Source organism: Ictalurus punctatus, chromosome 5 (genome assembly GCF_001660625.3).
Source record: "Ictalurus punctatus breed USDA103 chromosome 5, Coco_2.0, whole genome shotgun sequence".
Classification (NCBI taxonomy): Eukaryota; Metazoa; Chordata; class Actinopteri; order Siluriformes; family Ictaluridae; genus Ictalurus; species Ictalurus punctatus.
The window spans coordinates 2,299,500-2,320,446 of record NC_030420.2 but is presented as its reverse complement, the minus strand read 5'-3'; the positions used below and the strand labels follow the sequence as shown (position 1 = coordinate 2,320,446).

At 41.9% G+C, this 20,947-nt stretch overlaps 2 protein-coding genes across 3 annotated transcripts; both read right to left on the bottom strand.

The window, feature by feature from the left end:
• Positions 1 to 246: 246 nt before the first annotated feature.
• Positions 247 to 8,139, bottom strand: stambpb (STAM binding protein b). Its single transcript, XM_017467686.3, has 10 exons — positions 7,980 to 8,139; positions 6,043 to 6,272; positions 5,624 to 5,699; positions 5,411 to 5,506; positions 4,728 to 5,115; positions 2,980 to 3,104; positions 2,754 to 2,891; positions 2,549 to 2,661; positions 2,324 to 2,423; positions 247 to 733 (listed from the first exon to the last, which is right to left on the bottom strand). Exons 2-10 carry the CDS (start codon positions 6,243 to 6,245, stop codon positions 677 to 679), a joined length of 1,296 nt encoding a protein of 431 aa, XP_017323175.1. The 5' UTR covers positions 6,246 to 6,272; positions 7,980 to 8,139; the 3' UTR covers positions 247 to 676.
• Positions 8,140 to 10,341: 2,202 nt separating this feature from the next.
• Positions 10,342 to 17,116, bottom strand: tgoln2 (trans-golgi network protein 2). Of its 2 annotated transcripts, none has more exons than XM_017467694.3 (4): positions 16,948 to 17,116; positions 13,609 to 14,723; positions 13,068 to 13,151; positions 10,342 to 12,165 (listed from the first exon to the last, which is right to left on the bottom strand). In XM_017467694.3, exons 1-4 carry the CDS (start codon positions 16,997 to 16,999, stop codon positions 12,163 to 12,165), a joined length of 1,254 nt encoding a protein of 417 aa, XP_017323183.2. In that variant the 5' UTR covers positions 17,000 to 17,116; the 3' UTR covers positions 10,342 to 12,162. The 2 variants fall into 2 exon arrangements, with proteins under 2 accessions (XP_017323183.2, XP_017323182.2); XM_017467693.3 differs by lacking the exon at positions 16,948 to 17,116 and adding an exon at positions 15,080 to 15,320.
• Positions 17,117 to 20,947: the final 3,831 nt, after the last annotated feature.

The following is a 20,947-nucleotide window of genomic DNA, read 5'->3' as shown; positions in this document are numbered from 1 at the left end:
CTTTCCTACTGGACTGGATTTTAAAACTGCTGATATTTGGTACTATGGGGCAGTTATGGCCACAGAAGCCACGCTTCCCTATCAGTGAATAATTTATTATTAATTCTGTTGGGTTGTGAATGCATGTTAAAACAGTTTGAGTTCAGAGAGGCGCTATGTTCTAGTGTTTGATGTGAGCGAACACTAGACTTTATATCATCTTGATGTAAGATGGATCTGAAAGAGTGTGAGTCTTTGAGGCTGAAAGCAGGTTTAAAAACACCGTGTTGCTTTAATGTTATTTACATCAATGAGTTAGTGTCACACACATCGCCACCATCTTCAACACCGACATGACACTGAATGACAATTTACTTAACGAATGAAACGGTCAACAGTCGGTTTCTTCAGAGTTCTAGGCGTGTTCGGACGCCCCTGTGCTTTCACCGGATGGTGTAACGGCGTCTTTCTTGGTTACGACGAGTGTGTTTTTTTTTTTTTTCCTTTTCGAAAGTGCTTCACGCAGACAGTCGCCGCCGTCTGTCCGACCGAAATCCCATCACCTGTAAATGCTGATTACTGAGCAATCATTCGTCGCACTTCTAGCCAACGCTGGTCCATGTAGCATGTTAAGGGTAATAGATTACAGTAGCTGTCCAGGGTCGAAAGCTCTTCGTTGTACCGCCGGGGTTGCAGATCAGCGCAGGTCTAGCATGGTGATGGCGCCCTCTGTGATCACAACATGGCTGCCATTCTTTAAAACAGGAAGCAGGAGGTACAAATGGGATCACATATGCTAGCAAGTAGCTAAATTGGTCATGAGGTTGAGAGAACACCGACCAAAAACTGACAAGCTAACAATTTAGCAAGCTAGCAGACAGCCTCCAGTCTTTTATAAAGACGCTACGATGATGGAAACCTGACAAAACTATTCAGAATGTCAACATTTCCCACAGATGTGTTGGTAAATTCCTAATAAAAAAACTCCCTATGACTATAATGACATTGCTTAACCAAACAACCTTCTCTACTGAGATACATCACCTTTGCACAACACACAAAGCAGAAGCTGCCTGATGATTGAGGTTAACACTTTGTAAAAGATTAACGGCTATGTACTAGCTTGTTAAAAGACACAAGGGCAGTGGAAAGTAGACAAAACTACTGGGAACATCAACATTTACCTCAGATGTGTTGGTAAATTCCTGAGAAAAAATATTCCCTATGACTAAAATTATATTATACTTTCACTTAGTATCAACCGAAATGTAAACCAAACTAACTGCCGTACTGAAAACATCAATATTCCAGAACATTTCATGACGCTAGCTAACGATTCATGCGGACAAATTATCACACAGTGACAAAACTATTAGGAACGTCGACCTTTACCTCAGATGTGTTGATAAAATGCGAAGAAAAGACTCCATACGACTAAAACTGCAGTTAGCATCGACCGCTAACCAAACTACATGCTCTGTTGAGAGATGTCGACACTGTGTCATGACTCACAAACCAGATGCTAGCTAATGTCTGAGGCGAACAATTTAGCAAGCTAGAACGCACCGGTTTACGGACAGTCTGCTCGAAACGACACAAAAGTCTCGGGAACGTCGACATTTACCTCAGATGTGTTGATAAAATGCTAAGAAACGACTCAGAATGACTACTATTACGCTGTAAAATATACTTATACACTGACCGCCAAACAAACGACCAGTTTTATTGATTAACCTCAACATTTAGGAAGCTGTTAACGCTTATAAAAAGACATGATGACTGCGGAAACAATACAAAACTAATCGGGAACGTCAACGTTTCCCTCAGATGTGTTTGTAAAAAGCTAAGAAAATGTCCCGTGAGACTTAAATAACACTAAAATTGCACTTAGCATCGACCGCTAACCAAACTACATGCGCTATTGAGAGATGTCGACACTGTGTCACGACTCTCCAACCAGATGCTAGCTAATGACTGAGGCGAACAATTTAGCAAGCTAGAACGCAACGGTTTACGGACAGTCTGCTCGAAACGATACAAAAGTCTCGGGAACGTCGACATTTACCTCAGATGTGTTTGTGAAAAGCTAAGAAGATGCTCCGTGAGACTAAAATGACACTAAAATTAAACTTAGCATCGACCGCTAGTCAAACTGCTTGTTCTATTAAGAGCTGTCGACTTTAACACGTAAGGGCTATGTGCTAGCTTGCTAGAGACTGTAGAAATGAGATACAACTACTAGGAATGTCGACATTTACCTCAGAAGTGTTGGGAAATTTATAATACAAGACTTTAAAATGACACTGTACGTACACTTAGCATCAAGCGCTAACCAAACACTTACGATGAAGAGAGGGGGCTCTTTGGGGTGAGGGTGAAAGCCTTTCTGTGTGCAGGTGGAGATCTCTTCCATGCCGTAGTCAGTTAGCCTGAAGTAGCCTGTCCTAAAAAAATTTTTAAAAAAACGAGTGAACGAATAAATAAATAAAATAGGCCCGTACACAATCTTTCCCTTTAACCCAAAAGACATGCTTCTTTAGTACAATTTGTCTTAGTGAGGTGCACCGACTCGTTGAATTTGGGCGAGCAGACGATGGCGATGGCTTCGGGCAACATCAGCTGGTAGGAGCAGTGAGTGTGAAGATCAACGCTGGAGAGGAAGGCCGTCTGAGTCGGGTGAGTCTGAAGGTAAGGATAGGGAGTTAAAAACGTTAACGTGAATGAGGATAACGCAGTACAGGTGTGCTGTCGGGTGTGTTACGGTGTATTCTCACGTGTATCCAGCCGAGCGTGATGAGGTTGTGCTGGTCCTGCACCAGAAACAGCTCCTCCTCGTTCTCCGTGTCGCAGTAATCAGGACCGCCGCTCTGCTTCGGGACGATCACGTGAGTCACCGTGAACGCGTTCCTCATCTGAAGCAGGCAACAGGAACTTTACATGGGTTGCCAGAATGATTGTACACGAGACAGAAGTTTTACAGAAGTGGAAGGTGAGTGCTACCAGTTTTCCGCAGAGGATCCCGCACGTCTCCACGGCGCGCGTCGTGTTGCTTTTGGCCAGCTGCAGAAACCTGGAGCAGAGCTCGGCGGGGACAGTGACCTGACGCAATCCATCCACCGGCGTACCTGCGGCGGAGCGCAAAACACACGCGCACACAAGGAAATAAAAATATATATAAATAAATATTGACTTGTCTTCAAACTGCCAAGAAATAACGCAGCAGTCGAGAGAGGAAAAAAAAAAACAGTAGAACACGTTAAGGTACTGAACTGAAAGCCAAAATACGAAAGAAAAGAAGGAAGGATAGAAAGAAAAAGAAAACTGGACAAACTGTATGGTAGGGTTTGATTAGCAGGAGGAGGCGAGTGCGACCGGATGTGAGGGGTCTGATTAGAAGGAGGCGAGTGCGACCGGATGTGAGGGGTCTGATTAGAAGGAGGCGAGTGCGACCGGATGTGAGGGGTCTGATTAGAAGGAGGCGAGTGCGACCGGATGTGAGGGGTCTGATTAGAAGGAGGCGAGTGCGACCGGATGTGAGGGGTCTGATTAGAAGGAGGCGAGTGCGACCGGATGTGAGGGGTCTGATTAGAAGGAGGCGAGTGCGACCGGATGTGAGGGGTCTGATTAGAAGGAGGCGAGTGCGACCGGATGTGAGGGGTCTGATTAGAAGGAGGCGAGTGCGACCGGATGTGAGGGGTCTGATTAGAAGGAGGCGAGTGCGACCGGATGTGAGGGGTCTGATTAGAAGGAGGCGAGTGCGACCGGATGTGAGGGGTCTGATTAGAAGGAGGCGAGTGCGACCGGATGTGAGGGGTCTGATTAGAAGGAGGCGAGCGCGACCGGATGTGAGGGGTCTGATTAGAAGGAGGCGAGCGCGATCGGATGTGAGGGGTCTGATTAGAAGGAGGCGGCGAGTGCGACCGGATGTGAGGGGTCTGATTAGAAGGAGGCAAGTGCGACCGGATGTGAGGGGTCTGATTAGAAGGAGGCGGCGAGTGTGACCGGATGTGAGGGGTCTGATTAGAAGGAGGCGAGTGCGACCGGATGTGAGGGGTCTGATTAGAAGGAGGCGAGTGCGACCGGATGTGAGGGGTCTGATTAGAAGGAGGCGAGTGCGACCGGATGTGAGGGGTCTGATTAGAAGGAGGCGAGTGCGACCGGATGTGAGGGGTCTGATTAGAAGGAGGCGAGTGCGACCGGATGTGAGGGGTCTGATTAGAAGGAGGCGAGTGCGACCGGATGTGAGGGGTCTGATTAGAAGGAGGCGGCGAGTGCGACCGGATGTGAGGGGTCTGATTAGAAGGAGGCGAGTGCGACCGGATGTGAGGGGTCTGATTAGAAGGAGGCGAGTGCGACCGGATGTGAGGGGTCTGATTAGAAGGAGGCGAGTGCGACCGGATGTGAGGGGTCTGATTAGAAGGAGGCGAGTGCGACCGGATGTGAGGGGTCTGATTAGAAGGAGGCGAGTGCGACCGGATGTGAGGGGTCTGATTAGAAGGAGGCGAGTGCGACCGGATGTGAGGGGTCTGATTAGAAGGAGGCGAGTGCGACCGGATGTGAGGGGTCTGATTAGAAGGAGGCGAGTGCGACCGGATGTGAGGGGTCTGATTAGAAGGAGGCGAGTGCGACCGGATGTGAGGGGTCTGATTAGAAGGAGGCGAGTGCGACCGGATGTGAGGGGTCTGATTAGAAGGAGGCGAGTGGGACCGGATGTGAGGGTTTGATAAACTGATAAACGAGTCTCTTACTGGTGCCGGATTTGCTCACAGAGCCTGGTTTGAGCGAGCGGTCAAACATAGGAACAGGAACTGGAGTGGTCGGTGCCGGTGCTGTGCTGTGATTGGTGGAGGGGTACGCCGGGCTCTGGGGTGGCGTAGGGGATGACGGGTAAGGCGGGGGCGGGCCCTGGACGCCAGGGATGAGCGGGGTGTGGTGGGGAGGGGAGACGGGAGCGCTGAACTCCTGCAGGACGCGCTGCCGCTCGCGCTCCAGCTCCTGGCGCCGGATCATCTCCTCAAACACGCTGAACTGCTGCTGCTCCTCCTGCCTCCTCTGCAGCTCCGCCACACGCCTCTTCTCCGCCTCCAGCTCCTTCTGCCTCGCCAGCTCACGCTGCAGTGCTACCTCCTCCTCCCGCTTACACACACACACACACACACACACACACAACGGGATTATAAAGCAGTTTACACACAGTTCAATTCAACTGTACAACAACAGCACACGTCAATAATAAAGAAGACACAAAGGAAGAAGGAAAAGAAAGGACAAAAGGAAAGAAGGATGAAAGAAAGGAAGGAGAGGAAGGAAAAAGAAAGAGATGAAGAAAGAAACAACAGAAAGGATGGAAGAAAGAAAGGACAGATAGTGCCCTTTCTTTCAAAACAAACGAGTATTAATGAGTCTCTCAGGGAGCAGGAAGTAAAGACACCTTTTTAGTGAGATACTCCGCGTACTCCTTCTCATATCTCCTCAGCAGGCATTTCTTCAGTTCCTCGGCCTGAGGAAACGCTATCTCCTTCAGCTTCTGTGTGAGGAAACACACACACACCACCACTCTACATGACATGTCATCAGGTGAAACTGCTCATACCGTTATCCCTGCAGTAAGATGAGACAGACGTGGATCAGAATAAGCAATGACCTTCAGAGTGTCCTTCTTCTCAGGGATGTTGGATAACTTGTACTCGGGATGTTTGGGGAGTTTCTCAATGAAGAGCCTGGATGATTAAATCACACAGAGAGAGAGAGAGAGAGAGAGAGAGAGAGAGAGAGAGAGAGAGAGTTACTTTTTGGGTTTAACATTTTTTGACAAGAGGGGTCCAAGCACAAAAAATAAATAAATACAATTTCATCACATCAGTATCCCTTTATAAGAACAGTTTCAATGATCGAAGGAAGAAAGAAAGGAAGAAAGCAAGAAAAAATGCAGAAAAGAAAGAAAGAAAAAAAAGAATTGCAGGAAAGAAAGACAGAAAGAAAGAAAATTAATTTCAGGAAAGAAAGAAAGAAAGAGATCGTGTCCGCCATCGTGTCCGGGATGGTGTCGCGGTGTGTTCTTACGTGATGTATTTGTTGTACAGGACGAAGGCGTGCTCCAGGTTGGTCTCCTCGGCGTAGATGTGCGCCATGCGGATCATCTCCATCCCCGAGCGAAAGTATCGGCGCACCGGCACGGCCTCGTTCACCTCCACCGCGCTGCCCTTCTTCGTCAGAGCGCGCACTCGCTCGTCCGGGCTTAAACTCACGTCAGCGTGATCCAACATGGCCGACACTCAGCACCTCCACTTCAGCTGCAGGAACACACACACACACACACCATCTAAACATGCTTGTATCCGCATTACACAAATATTACACATTCATACACATACACACATCCTGATACGATATTCCTGTCACATCACGCACCCCTACGCGTACAGACAGTGGGCCTTAATTCAATTTCATTTCTAATTCACGTCCCACAAACACAGAAGAGAAACTAATAAGCACAAGTTCCTTTTCCTGGCTTGTGTTACAGAATTACAGAGAAGTACGTGACGCAACACGCTGACGTTAATCGCTCTTACAGCAGAATGGATATATTCTGTTTATTACTAATAAATATCTTATTTACTCTCTTTATTCTGGCCAGATGGAGGAGAAAGAAGGACACACACACACACACACACACACACAATGCTGCTTTGAATGAAGAGTTAGGAAAACAGGGAAGACAAATGTCCAAACAAGAGGGAACGTTATCACACCATATTACAGCAGGATGACGTCAGGGGCGGGGCAGCAGTCCAGTGCAGGAACAGGACACTCAATGTTTAACAAAAAAAAAAAAAAAAAAAAAAACACGTTCCAGGAAGTCAGCAGAAGAAAATGTGAATCACTCTCTGTGTGTGTGTGTGTGTGTGTCCACACAGCGATGGACAGATTGGAAAAACACCCTCTCACAGATCACACTTTTCCACTCAGTGTCATTCCGTCGCAGGAAAATAATCAACAATGGTGAATCACGAAATGTCCTGGTATTCTTATATCCAATCGATTCACATTAATTCATTAATAAAGAACGTCACGTAGTACTTTTTTTTTTTTATCCGTTTAGAGTTGCGTTTAATGCCGCGGATCATTAACGCAAGCTCGGTCAAAACTCCTCTAGTCCTGAACAGACGTTGTCTGAAAACTGTTAGAAAAGCAAAGAGCTGACACTGGAGACTCCTTACACATCCCCTTCACACACACACACAAAAAAAACACGTGTCATTTGTTAAATAAAACAATCACGTACAAAAACAAAAACAAAAAAAAAAACAAAAAAAAAAAACAGAGAGAGAGTGCTTTCGTATAAACCTGGGATTTGTAGCTGCTGTTATAGAAAACTAATCCCCACAAACCTTCTGACCAATCAGAATGGAGAATTCAACACTGCGCTGTAAAGTGTTATTTATCATTGTAAGATTATTTTATACGTTTAATCAACGCTTAAAAGAAAGAAAGGGAGAATCTGGACAACTAATATACGTTTCTTACTTTATTACGTAAAACTTTTTATTGTAAATCATTCAAAAAAAGGAAGCATATCTACTTTAAAAGTATTATAGCTGCCCGTATCCCAAATACACACTAATAGCTAACGGATGTGCACTACATAGGGTGTAATATAACGGCTGATTCAGCCCATGTAGGGCACTTCAAGCAGCTATTTGGGATGAATCCGTGTAATTCCAGCGTTAGATACACTTTTAAGGCACGTATAATTGATATCAGTGCTGCCGTGACTTGGCTAGTTTTTCCTGACCAATCTCAAACCATTCACCTCTAACCATACAAACAATTCAAATTCAAATGAAAATTAAAGAATAAAAAGCAGTGAGCTCGTTAGCTTTGTTAGCTAGCTGTCTAACATAACAAACGCTCGTTTAATGCTAACTAAGCAGCTAGCAGGCTTTAAACTAGCCAGCGTTGAAGCTAAGCCGGATAGCCGACTTGCTAAAAAACCTTACCTTGAAACTCTGTCTTCCTCACGCTTTTTGATAACTATATAAAATAACATAAAACGATCACGCAGCCCATGGTAAACCTGCATCTAAACAACTGGCGATGTTCCACTAGGAAAAACTCATCACTTCCGCATCCCGCTCCGTGTCACCCACCAAGCAAATGTGGCCGCGTAGCAAATACATATCTAGTGCACTATATAGGGTGTATGACAAGCCGTTTAGAATACGCCTGATGTAGGGACTCTGTGTAGGTAGAAGCTGGATAATTAGGATTCGGCCCCCAGCGTGGAGCGTAAATAAAGGTAGAGCTGAGCGCTGTAGCTTTACGCCGCCATCTTGTGGTTCAAATCAGATTTACTCACTACAAAATAACCTCGAGTTTATCTAGTTTGTTTGTATGTTTGTTTGTTGGATATTATTAGTTTAAGCACGACAATCCAGTTTGAACTCTAATCCTTAATCTGACAGCTAGTAGTAATATTTAAAAAAAAAATTAATTCATAGAATAGGAAGGAATCCATTTTGAATGATTTAATGTCAATGCACAGGATGGTGTGTGTGTGTGTGTGTGTGTGTGTGTGTGTGTGTGTGTGTGTATTTCCTTTCTCTTGGTTATAAAATGAGATAGGATGAGATAAGACTTTCATGTTAAAAATCTATGCATGATTTAATGACACTTCGTGTGCAAAAACGAACGCACTTGCGAAATTCAACGCACCTAGGAGCATTACTCAATCACTGTTTAGTGTATTCTTTAGTTACTGTGTGAGATTTATACTACATAACCACACTGAAAAGAGGATGTAGAGATCACATGACTTTTAAACACGCCGCATACAAAATGTAAACACGGACACGACGGTTTTTTTTTTGTATTTATTCGAATCCGTTTCACACCACGTGATGTTGTGAACCCTGTGTGTCCGTGTGATTTTATAAGTCCATGAGACACATTTGCAGCAGTCTATCAGTAAGATGTAGAGTTGCACTCAAAACGATTCAGTGCAGATCAGGTCTATTGTCGAAATTTACAGACTTTCAGCTGTTTGCGACGAACAAATCGAACAAAAGCAGCTGAAATAGATCGACACACTTTCTTCATTCTTCTTCCTCCAGACGTACCGCCGATCCGTCGCGCCGAAAAGTTCCGGTTTTGTCTCATCGCTCCACAGAACAGAATCCCAACACTTCTGTGGATTATTGATATGATTCCGAGCGACTTTTCTTGTGCTTTTGGGTCAGTAGCGGTGAACGTCTTGGAGTTCTGGCATGGAAACCTGTGTTTAGTACGCGCCTTACTGTGCTCACCGAAACCTCAGCGTCTGTTACACCGAGTCTCGCTGCAGGTCTTTTACAGTCACTCGAGGGTTTTTCACAACCTGCCTTCTCACAAATCTGCTCGCAGCCGTCGATATCTTCCTTTTTCTGCCCCGTCCGGGTATTTCATACACTTTCTACCCCTAGCCAGTTCAGGTATTTGATGTGTTCCAGCTCGAGCACATCTGCTGCGACTAACGAAGCCCCTGCATCAGGTGTGCTTGACACAACACCTGTCCTGCATATCTGTGCTGTTGTGAGGGATTCTATTCAGGGGGGTGAATAATTTTGAAACCGGAGAAATCATTATAAATCGCGTTTTCAGTTGAATTTGAGGAAACCGCTCGAAGCGTCCGTCGTGTCGGACTATTTCAACCGCTTTCGTTTGACCCGTTCATCGCAACCAGCTGAAAGCCTGAACATTTTAACAATAAACCCGATTCGCACGGGGGGTCGAATCATTTCGACTGCACCTGTAAATAAAAGTCTTTTAAATCTCGGTGCGTGTTCTCCGAAAGGTTGAAACGTTCGGTTTTGGTAACGTCACGTCGGGCCGGGACTCCCGCTAACTTCTTTAAAACTTCACGTCCTTTTCGGTCACGCTACGCTCACGTTAAGAGATAATCGAATTTCCTGAAAGCACACGAGTCTCCGATATAAATTTGATCATAATAAAATGTCCTGACAAACTATTTCCAGAGTTTTTAAAGTGATGGTGATGAGAATTGTGTCATAATTGGTCATCATGACCTCTTTATAGTTACGTTTAGCGTTATGAAACGGGCTAGTTAAACAATCCCTCCCTCTCTTGAAGCTGAGATACATATAAACGCTTTTCAGGGACACGTGACATCACGTAATCGAGCTGTGGGCGGAGCTTAAAAGCTTCCTCAAAGCTTTAGATAATGTGCCGGGACAATTTTGCCATCGTTGAAATTTTTTTTCCACTAGAAGAGAAGGCACGTTATAGAGCAGCAGGGTGTGCTGGTCGGTGTGTGTAGTCATGAAGATGGAATTCTTTTATTTTAAAATAACGAGAGACGATTCATTAAGGAATTAAAAGATTTATTTATCTATATTTTATCCAAAAGCAGTATCTTTAAGTCACAAATGAATGAAAGAAAAAAATTAATGTAAAAAAAATAATAAAAAAAAAAAAAAAAACAATCGGACCACAGACAGAAACACGTTCATATTTTCTTTATCTAGTATTTAAACAGTGGTTGTGTGAAGCCTTTGTTCACGTCACGCGAGTTGTGGCACTGACACACACACACACACACACACACACGTTACCCATACAAAGGAATTTGACATTTTGGGGAGGAAAGAGACATTACAGCAAACAAAAAAAAGATTGAAGTTGCCATTTTTTTGGTCTCGACTTCGACAGAAAACAGAATCACAGCTCAAAAAGACAATAAATCTTTCCCGAGTCTAAAGTCAGTGGATCATCCACCGCTTTTATCTTCATATGGCTATGTAAAGTCGACATCCTGTCTACATTCAGCACGACGCACTTGAATTCAGCCTGTCTACATGAGCTCAGACCGCGAAATCACCCATACACCCACATCACGAAAGAACACACACACACAAAAAATTCACATGAAAGCAGCAAAAATCTCTGAGGTCTTAATCAGGGCCGCACCGGTACGATACCCGCGTCAGGACCGACACGATACTCGTGATAAACTGCAATATCGCGGTACGCATTCGTAGCGGTGTAGAAGCTACGGTCATCACTGCGTCGTCGCTGTAACAGTGGAGGTGGTTTGGTCGTTTCACTTTACTGGAGACCGGACTTGAGATTTGATTGTGGTATCGTATTGAAAAGTGCATCAGTGGAGCTGCAGCGTGAACCGTTCACTACGTCAGAGTCCAAAATAAACCGGCGTGAATTTAGCCACTTTAAAACGTCAAACCCATCTGCAGTGGTCACTAGAAACCGTTCCGGTGTCCGCTTGACATCAGGAGATCGCTCTGTAGAGCTCTGTAGCATCCTGAGACTTTTTTACTTTCACACACACACACACACACACACACACACACACACACACACACCAGTGCAACAGGACAGAATATAAATCTCTCTATCTGTGCTTTTAACTCTGCTTACTTTTACAACATTGAACACCCGGTGTGTTTGAAGCTGGCTTGGAGCCAAAAATATATCTAAATTTTTAACTGGGTTAAAAGCTCAGAGACGAGGTCTTTACCACTTGTCCACAGAGCTTTACGAGGTCTGCGTGCTTCTCTCGCACATTGCCACGGCCCGGCCTGCGCGAAGAGTTTTACTTCATCAATAAATAGCCCTGAATTCATTTTAAGCTTTTATTCCTAACAACCAATCAGATCTCCCTGATCTCAGTTTAACAGGCATCTCTCTCTTCCTTCCTTCCTTCCTTCCTTCCTTCCTTCCCTCACTCACTCACTCACTCACTCACTCACTCACTCACTCACTCACTCACTCACTCACTCACTCACTCACTCACTCACTCACTCACTCACTCACTCACTCACTCACTCACTCACTCACTCACTCACTCACAGAACGAACCCATATATACACTTTTAAGTCAAGCGTCATATTAAACAAACCGACAGGCAAAAAAAAAGGGGGGGGGGGGGGAAACCCGACAGCGACATGATCTCTAAAACAAAACCCTTTGAGAATAGACTGGACTAAAACAGAAGGAAAAAAAAAAACAAAAAACTGTAACCTTCAAACCATGCTGTACTTTAAACAAAACAAAAATAAACAAAACAAAAAAAGCCATCAGGTCATAACGAGGACAGAGAGAGAGTCGAGCGGTTTAAAGTCACGACGATCTCCTGCAGGTCACAGCATCGCCACGGCTCGTCGAACTCACTGCAACACAAATTAGGATTTAAAAGGTAATCAGTACACTTTTCGCTTCAGCCTTCAGTCTCAGATTAAAGACACAGAACCCCCCCCCCCCCCCCCCCCCCCCCCCATATCCCCGGAGGCTCGGTCGTGCACTGATCCATGACGTAGCGAGACGCGTTTCTGCCCTGCTATTCCACCAGCGCACTGCGTACGTACTGTTTTAACTGCTGAGGTGTTTATAACGGAGAGCAGAATCGCGGCGAGCTCTATTCGCCTGCCGGAACCAAGCGCATGAGTAAGGAATTGTGTAACTTGGTAAAGTAGTAAATAAATATGTATCCAAGTACATACTGTAAATAAACGAATATGTAAATACAATTTTACTTACTCAGGTATGTAATTAAGCTCGCGAGTAAGTAAGTGAACGTGTAAGAAAGAAAGAGAGAAAGAAAGACAGACGCAAAAAAAAAAAATCAGACAGCAAAAAGTAAGGAATAAAACTGAAGAAGAAGAGCAAGAAGAAGAAGAGGAGGAGGAAGAAGAAGACAAGGAAGAAGAGGAGGAGGAAGAAGAAGAAAGAATAAGGAGGAAGAAGAAGAAGACAAGGAAGAAGAAAAAGAAGAGGAGGAGGAGGAGGAGGAAGAAGAAAGAAAGAATAAGGAGGAAGAAGAAGACAAGGAAGAGGAAAAAGAAGAAGAGGAAGAAGAGGAGGAGGAAGAAGAAAGAAAGAATAAGGAGGAAGAAGAAGAGGAGGAGGAGGAGGAAGAAGAAGAGGAGGAGGAGGAAGAAGAAAGAATAACAATTAGGTGCCTATGCACCTTCAGTGCCTGGCCCCTTAATAATAATAATAAATATAAATATTATATACATATATTTATTTATTTATTTAAGTTTTTAGTCAGAACTGCTCCTTTAGTACTCACGTGATAACCAAGTTTCTGATAGTCTGATGTTTTGGGTCTCCGTGTGTACCTCGCCCTCCTGCCCTCAAGCACAAAAGCAAAGATCTGAACGAAAAAGAGAGACAGAAAAAAAAAAAGATCAAATTTTATGTTGACAGAAAACCCATAAAATCATTACAATACTGGCTGAAGCAGTCACATGACTACGGTGTATGGTTTATGAATTAATGACGCTTGAAATAATTTACATTTCTGTGGTTTCTAGGGTTCACTGGCTTGTAATATCAATGCCGATTTAACACATCACAGAGCTCCGGCACTAACGCCCGGCTGAACCGGTCTGCTAAAGTGAAATAAAGGAATTAGGAAACGCTTTGATCTTCATGACCCCACCCGGTCATTAAACCAACAGCGTCAAAGTCAAATTCTTGTTCTTATTTCCACATCAGCATGAACGAAACACGGGCTCCGAGATCGACATTTGATATTTTATCATTTACACTTTAGGCTCTTGGTTTTGAGAATAGCAGCTAAGAGCAGACAGACAGACAGCGAGACACACCTTGCGCTTGTTGTGATATCCGATGTACAGGATGGCCACCAGTAAGGCAGTGGAGACGAGGTAGGCGAAGAAGTGACTGCTCTCCCCCTCCTGCGTGGGGGTGATCACCTCTTTCTGCCCCCTGTTCTTCTCCAACTGAACGACACCGTCAAGTTCATCTTCGCCCCCGAGGTCTTTATCGCCGTCACCACCATCAATGATAGTCTCACCCTCTCCCTCAACATTACCCCCTCCTTCTACCTCAACATTGCCCTCTACTTCTATCTCATCCTCAACATTACCCTCTACTTCTATCTCATCCTCAACATTATCCTCTCCTTCTACCTCATCCTCAACATTACCCTTCCCTTCTGCCTCACTCTCTCCTTCTGCCTCAACCTCTGTATCTTCTTTCAAAGTGGTGGTTTGTTGTTCTTCATTCAGTTGTTTGTTAGGATTACTGGTCGTCTTCTGTAATGCATCATCTGGCGGGGTGGTCGTCTTCTTGTCAGATTGGCCAGTTGGCTCACTCTTCTTGCCGTCCGATTGGCCAGGTGGCTCACTCTTCTTGTCGTCCGATTGGCCAGGTGGCTCACTCTTCTTGCCGTCCGATTGGCCAGGTGGCTCACTCTTCTTGCCGTCCGATTGGCCAGGTGGCTCACTCTTCTTGTCGTCCGATTGGCCCGGTGGCTCACTCTTCTTGTCGTCCGATTGGCCCGGTGGCTCACTCTTCTTGTCGTCCAATTGGCCCGTTGTCCCATTTTTCTCGCCGTCCGATTGGCCCGTTGTCCCATTTTTCTCGCCGTCCGATTGGGCAGTAGTTCCATTTTTCTCGCCGTCCGATTGGGCAGTAGTTCCATTTTTCTCGCCGTCCGATTGGGCAGTAGTTCCATTTTTCTCGCCGTCCGATTGGGCAGTAGTTCCATTTTTCTCGCCGTCCGATTGGGCAGTAGTTCCATTTTTCTCGCCGTCCGATTGGGCAGTAGTTCCATTTTTCTCGCCGTCCGATTGGGCAGTAGTTCCATTTTTCTCGTCGTCCAATTGGGCAGTACTTCCATTTTTCTCGCCGTCCGATGGGGCAGTTGCCACGTCCTTCTCGTCGTCCAATGGGGCAGTTTTCTCCTGGGCTACAGCATCTGAGGCATACATTATAAATAAAAATCCATACACAATTCTTATTACTGAGGAAGAAGAGTAATCTATTTGAACAGGACACCGAAAAATATTTGCTGAAATGCATTTGACCCACTTTAATAGCAAACACATTTACATTCACTACAATGTTTCTAAATCAGAGCAATACAATAAAGTAGTTTCCAGAGCCAAAAGCACAAGTCACCATAAACCTGCTAACAAGATCTACACCAGACCTTTACCAGTTAAAAAAAAAAAAAGCCATTAGGTGAAATAAAACATGGCGGCTACCCAGTGCACCTGTACAGAGACTAATAAGACATTTACGGTTCAGCCTTAAAGAAAAGTGTTTATTTACCTTCGGAAATGAACACACACACCGAAACCAACAACACAGCCGCTAAAGTAACGCGCATTGTCTCCTGTTTACGAGCCACGCGACGAAAACAAAACTACGTATCTTAAATATATTTTAAAAAACAAAAAACGGCACTTCTAAGTAGAGAAAATAAGCAAAATGTCAAGACGTTCACCGTCACTTTCAGTCTAAGGTACAACGTCACACACTTCCGGGTTTGTGACGGAATTTGAGGGCGGGGCTTTCTACGTCACCACCCACTCACTTTTACTGAAGGTTTTTTTTTTCCTTAAACCCTGTTTATTTTAATAGTTTTTCATTTTTAAAAAAATGATTAATACTGGGTATATTTATGTAATTATTTTAGAAATAAAGTTTTTAATAACAACAACAATAATAATAATAATTTCATGGTTTTGAATAATAAATTAACAGTTAAGTGAACATAAATTATAGTAGACATAATAATAATAATAATAATCATTTATTGATAGTTTAATAGTGTAACTATTGATAAATTATTAAATGAATAGATAAACCTATAGCTGATGTACATTAACAATAGACTCACCCATGATATACATGTTTCTAAAAACATACGATCACCTAAATCTCTAAACCTGTATGTTTTAGACGCTAATATTAAGGATTATAGGAGGATTAGAAGGATAACAGTATTAGCACGGTTTGACTCGTGTGTTTAAACGAAGCCACACTGTAGTCTTGGAAGTGCATTTGACTTTCAGTACTTTGTGGATTGCTAGAGAGAAGCACACATCAACACACATCAACAGCAAACACTCGATTTAACAGATTCATATTGTTTAGACACATCAGTGAATCGAACTCCTTTTCAGGATGTGATAACATTTTATAACCTGTCCTGCTTACCGAGTAGGTGTTTAACTACGACAGCATTTCAACACCTTTGTAGTTCACAAACATGTTTAACCAGATTGTCACCCTCAAGCAGGAGAGAGACAATGGCCTGTGATTCAAACGTTCATTTAACTCAGAATTTTAACTGCCCCAACATACATAGAGCTCTGTGCAGACGAAGCCCCATGAAGGGCAAAGCCTCTGCTTGGGTAAGAAGCCCCAGGGCAAAGAAGTGTCAGTGTATGGGCTAAAAATAAACACTAATGAGATGGAAATTATGTAAAGAATGCTGTTACAGGGAAATAATCAACTTCAGGGTGATAATATTAACTCCGCCTCTTCACACCTATAACAGCCGGACCCAAAGCCTTTTATTCCTCTTATACCACAGCAATTATACATACTTTGTTAAATAACAGCATTAAATTTAAAAAATGTATTTATTATTAGACTTAGGTTACGTGGAACATCCGCCATACAAGCTAAACAAACAAGGACGTTTTGGTGGCTCTCTATAATTCAGTTTGTGTATATACACATTTATTAATTTATTTATTTATTGGTTAATAATACCTAATAATAATAATAATAATAATAATAGTAATAATAATAATAATAATTTGCATTTACATTAATTTATTTTGTATGTAATTTACATTTCATTCAGCTATAAACAAACAAGTCTGTATTGCTGGTAATAAATAATTTAGCACCTTAATTTTTGTTGATTTTTGTTTGTTTGTTTGTTTACTGTTTTATTTACATTTTGACACAACTGATCCACGGTACATCACATCCATCTCAGGGTAAATTCACCTATTATTTATAAGTGTCTATTTTTAATGTTTATTAGTATTTTATAGCCACCAAGTCAGTCTTCCCGTTCCTTTGTGAAGGCAGCTGTAAACACTCAGGTTACCTGTCCAACCACTCACCTGTTCATTCATTATTATTATTATTAGAAATAAATAAATGAAATGTTCACTCACCTTTACAGCTGTACAAGCAGATTAAAACTAAAAACAGCACCGAGACCCTCATCGCGACTTTATACTGAGATCCTGAAGAGAAATAAACCCCAAATTAAAGCGGGAATCAAAATAAACACGCCACCACGAATAACTGCGCCAGCGTCCACTGCCGTCTGCTGCAACGTCACCTCCTTTCATAGTTCACTTCCGCATACGTAGCGAAATGGGCGTGGTTTTAGAGAGTCTCGTCCAATCTCATATCCTACTGTAGCTACTGGATATCATGAAAAGGTATGAAATATTACACGGAATCCAGGCTGTGTGTATGTGGCCTTGTGTTTGGAGCTAATCGTTCATTCGTTTTGGCCCCATTACTCATTCATACTCAACAAATACTTTCAGTTCTTAACAAAACAGTTGCTAATTACACATCATTTACATCATCGTTTTGAAAAGATCTCTATTTGATGATGATGATGATGAATTTAAATTACTATCTATCTATCTATCTATCTATCTATCTATCTATCTATCTATCTATCTATCTATCTATTCTACATCTCTATCTATCTTTCTATCTAATAATAATAATAATAATAATAAAAATAAAATGTGGGGAAAAGTGTTTTAATTCCATTATTAAGAATTCAATTGCTTTTAAAATTATTTATAAATCTATATAAAATATCCATATCTCCTTTTTGAAGATGATAATCAGTTCATCTTCATTTCAAAACCTTACATCTAATTGTTTTTATTGCGTTTCAGGGATTCACATTTTAAAATTCGTGCTCTCAAAAACAATCATGTATCTCTATTGAAATACTTTTTATTATTATTATTATTATTATTATTATTATTATTATTATTATTATTATTATACTACTACTACTACATCAACTGTTTAATTTTTATCCTGTGTATCCTGTGGTTAAGACTTCAGCAGACAGCAGGGGGCGATAGAGGACTTTCAGGACCTTCATTTCAAACTAATATGACTCAATTTCGGTTTACAGCTGTAACTCATTTTTTATTTAAAAAAAAAAAAAAAAAAAAAAAAAAAATCTTACAACACAACAGAACTCAGATTCATGGCTGTCGAAAGATCCTTCTTGGAGCCATCACTGGTTGTGAAGCAAGACTCCCAGACCACAGCAATACAACCCTCTATTATGTCTTTGTTTTAGACTAAGAACACACACACACACACACACACACACACACACACACACACAAAAACAAACAACTCCTAAAATCCTAAATGACCCAAACACATTAACAATGTCGTGTGAAGTGTTTTGGACAACAGATGTCCCCTTCAATTTTAATCACAAAAACATGAGTGCTTTATGTATCTCCAATTCTTCAAGCTGTTATCATCAGCCATCCACATGTTTCATCAAGGAGACAGAGGGGTTTGCACAATCACAGCCTATCATTTACTCTTCGATTTGCATAAACAAGCACGCTCCCTCTCTCTCTCTCTCTCTCTCTCTCTCTGTGAGATGCACATTCTTGAAAAAAAAAAAAACCTGGGCCAAGTTTGGCTACTGTAAAAAAAAAAAAAAGAAAGAAAGAAAGAAAAACGAAAAAATTCATGTAGAACTCTTTTTCTGGGAGACTTGTTAGGTCTTGACCACACTAAGGGTAAAAAAAAAAAAAAAAAAAAAGTCAAACACATGATCCATGTGATGAAAAAGTTGCTTTACAGAGACGATAAAATGAAAAGAAATAAAAGACCAAACTGCAGCGTCAGTCAACATCTGAGTTATTATTATTATTTATTTCTCAGAACACTAAACTAAAAATTCAGGCACTCAAACCCACACCTTAAAATAATAATGTGCTGAAAAATCCCAACTTGGCCCCAAATGTAGCCAGTCAGCGAAGACGTGTTTGCTATCCGACATCTGCTTCTTCGAACGAGGCTACAATTAATGGACGTCTATGCTGCCCAAACAGAATTCACATAAACACACATATTTTCAGATACCAACCTGTAAGAAAAATAAAAATAAAAACAGAACAAAAGCTCAAGTCAAACCATGATGGCCGCCCTCCATCCATGCTTCTTTAGTCTTGAGCTGAAGCTACAAGGCTTCATATAGGCTTCATCTACTACATCACCCAAATTAATACATGCACATATTTTCATATACTTGCTTGAAATACAGTAAAATGTAACAAAGTAGATAAGTTACAAATTTTATTTTTATGAATCCTCTTGTACAGCCTTTTTTTAAATTTATTTTTATTATAGTTTTTTTTTTTTTTTTTAAAATTTCTTGGAGGCGGAGCTTACATTATATATATATATATATATATATATATATATATATATATATATATATATATATATATATATGTAAAGTTAAGGTTGTCAAAGATGGCGCTGTCCTCCACTCATGCTTCTTTAGTTTCGTGCTGGAGTTACAAGGTTGTGTACCATGTCATCCTTCATCATCATGTATATTCTCATCCATTTTTTTCATAAACACATGCACAATTTTCAAAAACTTGCTTCAAATCAATTTTAAAATAGACTTAAATATCGTTCTTGTACAATTCTGCCCCCTTTTTTTGGTACAATTTTGAAGGCAGGGATTAGAAGGGAACGATACCAAACTGTGAAATGAGGAGGTTGTCCAAGATGGCCGCCCTCCAACAATAACATTCCAGCATTCAGCTACACCGTGAGGATTTGTTCATGTGTACAAAGTACAGGAAGTCACGATGTGTCAATTTCCACAAAATATTCGGGCTGACGTCGACTTCTATGATTACTATTATTTGTTAGCAACATAAAGAAGAAAACTAAAAAGGTATTTGAATTAAAACTGGGAAACAAGAACTCCTCTCTAACGTCTGATTACAGCGTGTTAATTATGTAAATGTTAATTGTAGGGGTGACGTCCTCCGTCTGTTGGAGTCCGGTAGCATCCGAGCGTTAAATATGGCCTAATTATAGTGTTTGACATTTAGTTCAGAAAGCGATCTGTCTCAGTCCACACGAACATTTCCTTCCTCGAGGTCAAACGGGTATGAATGCAGGAGTAAGGAGGATCCTCGGACGCAAGGGGCCTGGCGTTACCTGACTTCACAGGGGCCGAGGCGGACGCTGACAGGATGCAGAGGAAACAATCGGTTGAAGTGGAGGGGGAAGGACGCGGGGATGAGGGCGGAGACGGGGACAAACAGGGAAACGTTGCTCTCTTCTATCGCCCACCGGAGAGTAGTGCTGGTGTCATCACACGGGACGAAATACTTTAAACTGAGTCCTGGGTCAAGTCACATTTACACCACAATACAGCACGACTACAGCTCAAGTTTCTTTTATAATCATATTCATAATCACAATATGTTTTCATACCAGTTTTCTACCTGTAATTATGGTGTGGTAGAGTGCAAAAGTTTTCGCACCCCAAAGACAAACAAACAGTTACAAGGACTCTTAGTTTATTTAATTAATATACATACGTTAGTGTCATTTTAATATTATTTTAACTTTAGGTTTGAACTGACTTTTAATTTGTAGCAACAGTATACGGGGTTCAACCTACATCCCTTCATTATAACAAGTCATAGGAAACAGTTTATGCTTAGATATTAATAGTGAAAACTTTAATAACCATATTAAGAAAAATAAAAACAGACACATTATTAGTCATAAAGAAACTAGACACATTATTAACCATATAGAAATCTAGACTTTTTATATATTAGTCATATACAAAACTAGCCTTATACTGTAGGAAATTAGCCATACTGAAAACTAGCCTGGTAGGAAGCTAGACATATTATTAGCCATGTAGAAAACTAGCCATATATGAAACAAACCATGTTATTAGCTATGTAGAAAACTAGCCTCACATGAAACTAGCCATATTATTAGATATGTAGAAAACTAGCCTTATAGGAAACTAGCCTTATTATTAGATATGTAGAAAACTAGCTTTATACTATAGGAAACTAGCCTTATTATTACTAATGTAGAAAACTAGCTGTATATTGTAGAAAA